Here is a 9,183-nt window from a genome sequence, read left to right on the forward strand (position 1 = left end):
GTGGGTTTCAATGTCAGAAGCTTAAAGGAAAAATGACTAGTCTTGTGCCAAATTAGTCTTTCTGTTACCCATGCTGAATTTGGGGAAATTTTGAGAAGTTTAATGATCGTTTAGGTTATTAAATCAGGCAAAACTGGTAGCAATGATATTTGAATTCACAAAACAAGAGATTGCTGAAATGTAAGTTGACAGATCTGAGCCTCAGTTCTGTCATTGACCAGCTGGGCCTTTGGTGCGGGTGACTTTCCTTCTCTAGGCCTCAATCTACCCTTTACAAAACTTGATATACTAGAGATATATACTGCTCCACTTGGTTTTAACATTCTATTATTCCACCACAAATGGAGAGTTGAAAATCTAACTGAAAGAGATAAATTGCATTTTAATTCAGGGAACAACTGTAGCTCATCTGCAACCCAACCCTTGAATGTAGCATGCACGTGCATGTGTATGTGTAAATATATTTCTTCATAGCTGTCTATTCAATTTTGCTTCGATGACTTAAACACATTTCAACCTAGGTTGCCTACTATCTAAAGTGTTTCTCATATTCTTGGCCAGCTATGATCAACCCTGTAATGCCACCATGTAGACTTGGACACCATCAAGAAGATGAGACCGTTAACAGCATTTGTTTATTTATTTATTTATTTGAGATAGAGAGAGAGGGAGAGGCAGAGAGACAGGGAGGGAGGGAGGTAGAGGAGAGGGAGAGGGAGAGGGAGAGAGAGAGGGAGAGAGGGAGAGAGGGAAAGAGGGAGAGAGGGGGTGGAGAGAGAGAGAGAGAGAGAGAGAGAGAGAGAGAGAGAGGGAGAAAGAATATTCTAAGCAGGCTCCACACTCAGCATGGAGCCTGACACAGGGCTCCATCTTACGACTGTGGGATCATGACCTGAACTGAAACCAAGACTCAGACTGTTAACTGACTGAACCACCCAGGGACCCAAGACAATCAACAACCTTAATTTCTCAACCCCACTACCTACAAATTTATCTATGCTACATACATCACTGCTACTTTCCCTATAATCTTGGCTCATCCTCTTCAAGGCCAACTGCTATAAAACTACAGTCTTAATCCTATGCCTTTAACACTTTCCTCTTTCTTCATTCTCTCACAGCATCTCTTTCCTCTCAGTCTACAAACATCGTTCGGTGTTTCTTGTTGATAACAAAGAGTAGAGGAATCAAAACAACTTAACTTCTCTAGATACATCTCTTTTCTTTCTCTTAATGTTAACTTTCTGGAAAGATCACCTGTGCTTCTTTCTACCTCCCATTGCTCCTCAAGGCATGCCACTTTATTCTCTCTTGTCTGTCAAAACTCCCTCTCTGCTCTCTTGTCTGTCAAAACTCCCTCCACTGAAATGATAACTAATGGCCATCTCTCAATTTCCAAACCTAGTGCAACTTGGGCATCTTCTCAAAACTTCTCTAACCTTGGGACCATTTCCTCCTGGAAACGTTCACCTTCTTGTTCTTCAGAGATATGATCTTTTTACAGGATATAATTCATCCAGGCCATCACTGAGTCTAAACTGACCAAAGCCTTCACTGAAAAGTGAAGATCAATCCTCTTGGCAACTGCAAAGCTATCAAAACAAACCGGGCCCATCACATCTGCCATCCTCAGTCATTTCCCAAGAGGAGGAACCCCTGGTCATCCATTGCCCTCTGGGCTGCCACCTTACACCACTCTGGCCATATTCCCATGTGATTCATGGTCCCACTTTCCCCTCCATCCCAGACTCCTCCATTTGCCTTCTTGAGTTCCCACTATCCTTCTATGGTTGACAAGATGCTGTTCACTTTCAACCTGTTCTCTAAAAATTTCCCTGCCTTAGTTGAAATCTACCTCTCCACTAAGAAATCTACTTCCCTTACAACCCTCATTCTCACCCATATCATGCTGGTCAGGGTTGGGAGGGGGCTCAATGACGTCTTTACTTCCCATTTCCACTTTCAAGTACAATGGTCACCTATGCGCATATAAAATCCCTACTCCTTCCCAGCTCATACCACCCTGCCATACTTCCCTCTACTCCTGCCTCTCATTCTACTCTACTACCTTTACTCTCATGTGACTTAATACTCCACAGCTCTGGCACATATGGGTTTCCTCTCTATCTACCCTATTTCCATCTTATCATTCTTGTTATCAAAAATACTTTCCTAAGCAAACCACTGTTCCAAGGAGAATAAGAGGCATGCATAAAACCAGGACCTACACTGTAGGTTGGAGCTAAGCCCAGCGAAACACTTGTGAGATCAGCAATTCCCAGCCCACATGAAGACAGGTGATCAAGAAACGTTTGCTGTTGATTTTGTCATGCAGCATAGTTATAGCAATAGCTGGATGATACACTGAGAATCAAATTGGATCTTCTTCCTCACTCACCAAGTTTAATTAAAAAACCCTCACAAACTCAAAGCTCTATTTCCTAAATATGTTTAATTTCCTTTCCATTTCCATTGTGATTCACTTGAACTTATGTCCACACCATCTCTTATGTGGACTCTTGCAATGGGCTCTTAATTCTTGTCCTCGACTTTTTGTTTTTCTTTTTGTCCTTCAAGTCACCACAGCAAAGTGATAGTAGTAGGATATAAAACTGGCCAATCCCCTTCTTTAATAGGTTTCAATTCTCTGAGCCTGTAGGATAACATTGACATTTTTCCATTTGATAAGAATTCTGCATGATCTAATCTCTGCTTACTGGCTCAACCTTGTATCTGTTACTCTCCACTCTGCATTTGTGACACACTGAAATCCTTATAGTTTCGCGAACATACCACGATGTTTCAAATCGTCATAACTTTCCATATGCTTGAAATGTGTTAGCTTATTGACCTTTTTTATTTCTCAGACTTCTCTTTATCTTTCAGATCCTGCCATGGAAGCATTTCCTTACTGAAACATGACAGCCATCCCCCAATCCCAAGCAGAATCAAGCAATATTTCCTGTGAGACTTCTGCATTGTACTCTTTAGCACAGACGTACCAGACCAATATTTAATTAGGCATTTATAGGTCTTTTTCCCCTACCATTTCATAAAAAAATTTTCTAAGACAGAGACCATGTCTTATGTCATTTTCTATCTCCAGTACTTGATATAACACCTGTCACAGAATGGGCACTTAATAAACATGAGTAGAACTGAAATAATTAATTTTGAAATTTGATTTGTAAAAATATGTAGACTCTATCTACTCATGAAATTCAGAGATGCACACACCTGCACCATATCTGAGTAGCAAAGACTCTAACCGCATTTCTAAGAAGGCTGATAGATTTATTTCTAATTCAATTTGATTCATTGAATTTTAGAGACCAGACTATTCAGTAACCTTTTACAACATAGGAAATACCAGAGTCGCTTCATAATCAAGTTTGTATAGGAAGAATCCTATATATATTGCTATTTTTTTAATAACATCCTGAATCCCATGGAAAGGTAAACCAAGCTGGAGGATGTGAGAATGTATATATTTCTCGTGATGAAAGTTATATTTAACCAACATAACAAATGACCAAAGCTTAGAAATTACCTAATAAAGATTTTTGTCCAAAACTATAGCCATATAGTGTTACCTTAACCAACTAATGAGGAAAGAAACAGAGTTTAAGTCCACTACCTACTGACTCTAAGATTTAGGTCCTTATCAACAATAACAATAAAAAGCCACGAAAAGCAGTATCCAATTAAGACTCATGAAAAATGACCATAGCTGGTATTCCAAATTTTAAATGCATACTTTAATTTAGATAGTCTATAAAAGTATGAAATACTAAGACTCAACAAAATATATGAAATGCCACTTAATAACACATTGCTCTTGTATTAAAGGGACTATCTCATCACGTTTTGCTTTTAAGAGCTCTACTCTAGCTCTTTGGAAAGATCTAGAGATTTCTTTGGCCACACTTGAACATTCGAAATATAAAGTTTACACACAATGCATTTAGAACAGAATGTAAGGTCTGCCAAGTTGGCGACTTGCATATTAAACTTTTGGCCTTTGCCTTAAGGATACGTGTCACATGCACATTTGCTATAATTTATACACAATACATGCACATCACATGCATATTTTCTTATACATCTCTTAACTTGGCCTAACTTTCATATAAATATGTTATAAATACAAATAATTTATATCTACATACACGCATACACACATGTAGGGAAACAGAGGCAAAAATGATCAGATCAGATGTCTCTCCCATGCTCACTGAGTTACAATAGTCTGTTAGAGAAATTATACTTATGGTATTCCTTGTTCAGCTGGAGTTTACCAAAGGTAAGCAAGAATTCATGGGCTATCTTGATGTGTGCGTCATGTCTTCCAACTAGAACTGTATTCTTCTCAGTTCCTGGGACTGAAGTGTTAGGCACATGCTGGTGGAAAATCAACTGGCCAGAGCATAGGCTTTAGCGCACAGTATCTCGGTTCATAACCTAACCCGTACTAGTTACCGGCTGAGAGAGAAAGTATTTAAATGCCCTGAGCTTCAGCCTGCTTACCAGTAAAATGTAAGATACCAAATACTTACTGGCTTCCAGGCACCTATACAGAGATATCCCCTTAGACTGTTAATGAATATTTGCTCATTAATTGATAAACTTATCTCAGAGAAGGTCTGGACTTACTGCCAACCGTTACTTTTACAGACTTGCCTGTTTTACAGCTATATAGACAGGTGTTTGAGAATGTAAGAAATTAAAATAGAAATAGGAAAGCTTTTTAGTCCATTTTGCTAATTAATATGTCAGAGCTCATAAAGAAGAACTCATCGGCTTTCTTCAGTACTGCATCATCTTAAAGAGCTGGGTCAGCAAAGATCTCTGCAGACAGTCAATACATATTAAAACAGTTCCAAGCAGTAAATCAAAACAAAAAAAAAAAAATTAAGACAGAGTAAAAAAAAAAAGTAAAATTTATAAGTCCTTTCTGTCGGAATGTTGAGGAGCATTAAACTATCAGTTTAGGTGTCAGCTCAGAATGTAGGGCGCAGGGAAGGAAAGATTGCCTTCTCAGACATAGTTTACGACACTGTGTACAGTCAAAATTAAGGTATAATTTTAAAAAAAGCTACGCCAAACTTGATGTCATCTTCTTTGGATTCTAATGTTCCTTAGAGTATTTAAATCATCAAAAAAAAAATGGTTTCATTGCTTTAAATATACCTTTTGCTGAAGTTTCTTTAGCCCTCTGCATTTACTAGCATTGGGGTTTCGTCAGAATTCAATGAACAAGATAAGGGGAAAAGTGAAAGACACCTTTTTGACTTTTAAGGCTCTCTGAAACTTGTGATTTTTCTTAAAGGAACCAATTACAAGGCATTTTGTTCTTAATCTGTCTGAGATGTCTCACCATTCCATAGACATTGACACCTCTTATACATGGAGGAAGACCATACAAGATCAACCACAGAATCATCCTGCCAGCTTCCTAGCTAAGGTCTGAAATACAATGCACTCAGGGGAAACCCCTGAGGTAAAATGTAGAAAAATCTCAAGAATACTGAATTGAATCCAGGAGTGAGGGCACACTACATTTTGGGCCAAAAATGTTAGAATGATTTATCTTACCTGAGCCTTTGATTTGATCAGAGTTCTGAAGAATCAACCATTTAAAGCTTAAGCCCAGGAAAGGAGGCCAAAAATATTGTCACAAATTTGGGAGGTACCCAAGGCAGACCAACAGATGGAACTTGGCACGAAATGGCTCTCTACACTCTCCGTAGCTGACTCAGAAGAAATTTTAACTCCAATGAATTTATTAAAATGTTGAATACCATCCCAAATAAGAGGATGGATGATAGATTTAGGGCAGCACATACAATTTAATTTAACTTCCTGATGGTCTTGGATGGTATGAAAGCTGCCCACATTTCTGTAATTAAAAAGAGACACAGGGAGATACTCTCTCTTTTTAGCAAAAGAGATAATCACCTTTTTACTTAAATATTCTGGAGAAAAAGATTTAAGGGAGAGAAAGGTGAAACAAAAAGACACCAAATGATTTCTTTAAACACTGGCGAGACAAGTGTGATCATGGAACATTAGACATTATAATCCAACTAGTAACTTGCTTAGCGGTCACAGACTGTAGCAGAATGAGACTTCAGTTATACATTAGGTGCGTTTTGAAAATGATTTTGTAACTGAAAGACATTACCAGAATCAAAAGGACCCTTAATCTTTCACTGTCACTGCCACGACCGCCACCAAAGCCTCCCCAGAAACTGCTCTGCATGCATGTGGCACACATAGGGGAGCGGCATTTTACGCGAGGAATGAGTTTTTGAGGATCACTATAAATTCAAGACCAATTTTCCAAAGGAAATAAATGTAAAAAGTGGGGGAGGTTATATTCTTGGAGGGTATAAATTTATAACCTTAGTTGCAGATTTTCCTTTAATGTGGCTTTGTATTTTCTCAGAACTGTGTCTAATGTTTTAGAGTCCGTCTTAATGTTAGAGACATTAACTGTCTCACTTAATATAACTCTAGACTGAATAGTATTAGGTGATTGCCTCTCTGCTGTGTTTTCTCTGTTTTCTGGTTGTTCTCAGCATTTGCACTGATGTCACAGATGGCCAATGAAAAGCTCAGTGATGCTGTGAGAGGGCACACGAGTACTCAGAAGTGTAAAATAGTGAATGTTGTATGAGCAACTCATTAGTAACCAGAAATCTTTAAAACACCCAATATATTTAAGCATCATGGTTCACATGGTCTAAAGACTGTTGGTACTATTTTTATCAACCAGCTGGAGTAAAGCTGCCATGTGGAGCTTACAATTAACCTACCTGACAGATTTTAAATTATGCCACTTTTGTCATTTCTTTTTTAATTTGGAAGTTATTTCAAGTTTTGAACTTAGGGTAATTCTTTATTAATATGTTTTATATCATACTATACAAAGACATATTCAATTTACTAAAATACTGTAGCAATTTACTACATTGCAATTTATTAAATTCAATTTACTAAAATACTGAGTTACTAAGATGTTCTCATTTAAAAAGAGTGGCAGTAACTTTTAGTTACTAGCTAACAGGAATTTGTTAGGAAATTAAGTAAGATCAGAGTAAGATTTGATTTTCTGGAAAAAAGCCAGGAAGTTTATTTGCTCGTTTTCAAAAACCAAACTGATAAAGTCTTAAAAATTGCTTCTTGGGGCGCCTGGGTGGCTCAGTCGGTTAAGTGTCCGACTTCAGCTCAGGTCACGATCTCACGGTCCGTGAGTTCGAGCCCCACGTCGGGCTCTGGGCTGATGGCTCAGAGCCTGGAGCCTGCTTCCGATTCTGTGTCTCCCTCTCTTTCTGCCCCTCCCCCATTCATGCTCTGTCTCTCTCTGTCTCAAAAATAAAATAAACATTAAAAATTTTTTTTTTTTTTTTTTTTTTTTTTTTACCTTGAAGCCTACCCCAGTACATAAAAAGGCTTTAATCTTCAAGGGTGAATATGTGTAACAAAGCTCACTACAGCAGTACCATTTAAGATGCATTTAAGGTGAAAGTAATACAGGCTATCCTTGGGGTTCCTTGGTCATGAGAACTTCGTTTTCAGGCTCCTAAAAACACTTGTAGTAGTCGAGGATTTAATGGGCAAGGATGATGGGGAAAAGCAGCATGTTGGCAGTTTATCACTTCCACAAAAATCTTTTCTTTCACAGTGATCTAACCTCTTAGGCTCTTTATTAGGAGGAGCAGAAAAGAAAACAATCTAAGAGTTGTGAACCAGCCCTTCCCTGCTGTTATCACAAGAGAATATGGAGAAAGAGGAAAAGAAAAAAAAAATCATAATCTTGCCCTGGAACATGATAGAAGTAATGAAGCATCAAGGCCACTTACTGCTGGAAACATAATTAGCACATAAATGCAGGAGACACTCGGTGACAGGAAAGACTTCTTTGTTTCAGAAACAGGGTTGGGGGGCATGTCAACAAATTGTAACCCTTCTGTTATTTGGAGTGGCAAGCCTAAGAGTAAAATGGATCCTTTCTCCCAGATAATGCACCCGTAGAGGAAAGGGATCTCACTGTAGTATTTGCTAGCTTAGTAGCTTTAAGTGTTTTCAACTAACGTGAAAAAGCAAGGATGAAGGGCATAGAGACAGAAGCAGGCCACTTGCTAATGAAGGGAAAGTTTGGATTTTTGCCATGAAGGTATCACATACATAACAGAGAAAGATCCAGAAGACCCTTAGGGATCCCTGTGGACTTCCTGTAGAACCTCTAAGGAAGGTTCATTCATTCCTCAATCAAAAGAAAGATAAGATAGTCATCTGGGGTGTGATCCCCTTTGATGACAAGCAAAAATATTATTCCTTTTTGAGGGAAGAGAAATGATGACACTTTTCTTATTCTGGAGCTCTTTGTAACGTGCAACTCATCACAGGAAAGAGTTTCAAACTTGCTTGGATTTTCCTTACAATTTGTTTGCTGTTTTAAGTGTTCAGCTGGCTAACAGGTTTAAGAGTTTGGGTTTTAAAATTATTAGTTTTTGGAAACCTTTATTCTTTCCTCTCAAACATTTTGAGTCAGCATACGTTATGCCACTACACACACAGCCAGGCAATAATTCATCTTTGTGGAAGTCGGAGACATCTCATGTATTAATTAGCAAGCCTTTCAGTGACGAGTGGATGGAAATAAGTTCCAACTGCTACTCAAACACAGCCAGCAATTTCCAGGAAGGAGAATCTGAAGTCAGCTATGAGGGGTTTCTTACCCGATTTGTGATCAGCCAATGAGTGGACTTTGCTTTCATCTGGCACTGAGAAGAAATAAAAGAGACAAGGATCAGGACTGCTTGTAAATCAGCCATTTTTTGAGCAATAAATTGATATAGATTCATAAGTTAAGTCCTTTACTGGAAAAATTTTGACGAAAAAAGTGTTCCCCAGACTACCTGGGGCAGCTCATTTCTACTGGTAGATATTTCAAAGGCAGCTATGAAGAAATATATATACATTAGATCATTTATGAATATAATTTCACTTTCTTTTAATTTTCAGTACTCTCAGCTCTTTTAACTGGGCTATGGTTTTCATGCCTGCACAAGGAGAAATTAAACTCAAGGGCCTAGAGATGTACAATATATAATAAAATTCTTTGAGTGTAATAGCTATATATATATATATATATATATATATATATATATATATACA

The 9,183-nt window shown here is 38.1% G+C and overlaps 1 protein-coding gene across 3 annotated transcripts in view; it reads right to left on the reverse strand.

The window, feature by feature from the left end:
• Positions 1–9,183, reverse strand: part of PARD3B (par-3 family cell polarity regulator beta) — a 1,005,179-nt gene that overhangs the window by 340,038 nt on the left and 655,958 nt on the right. For all 3 annotated transcript variants that reach the window (XM_049615864.1, XM_049615867.1, XM_049615866.1), the window contains one exon: positions 8,745–8,789. In XM_049615864.1, coding sequence (XP_049471821.1) covers positions 8,745–8,789 — 45 coding nt within the window. The remainder of the gene's footprint in view (positions 1–8,744; positions 8,790–9,183) is intronic.

This window comes from Panthera uncia, assembly GCF_023721935.1.
Source record: "Panthera uncia isolate 11264 chromosome C1 unlocalized genomic scaffold, Puncia_PCG_1.0 HiC_scaffold_3, whole genome shotgun sequence".
NCBI classification, from domain to species: Eukaryota; Metazoa; Chordata; class Mammalia; order Carnivora; family Felidae; genus Panthera; species Panthera uncia.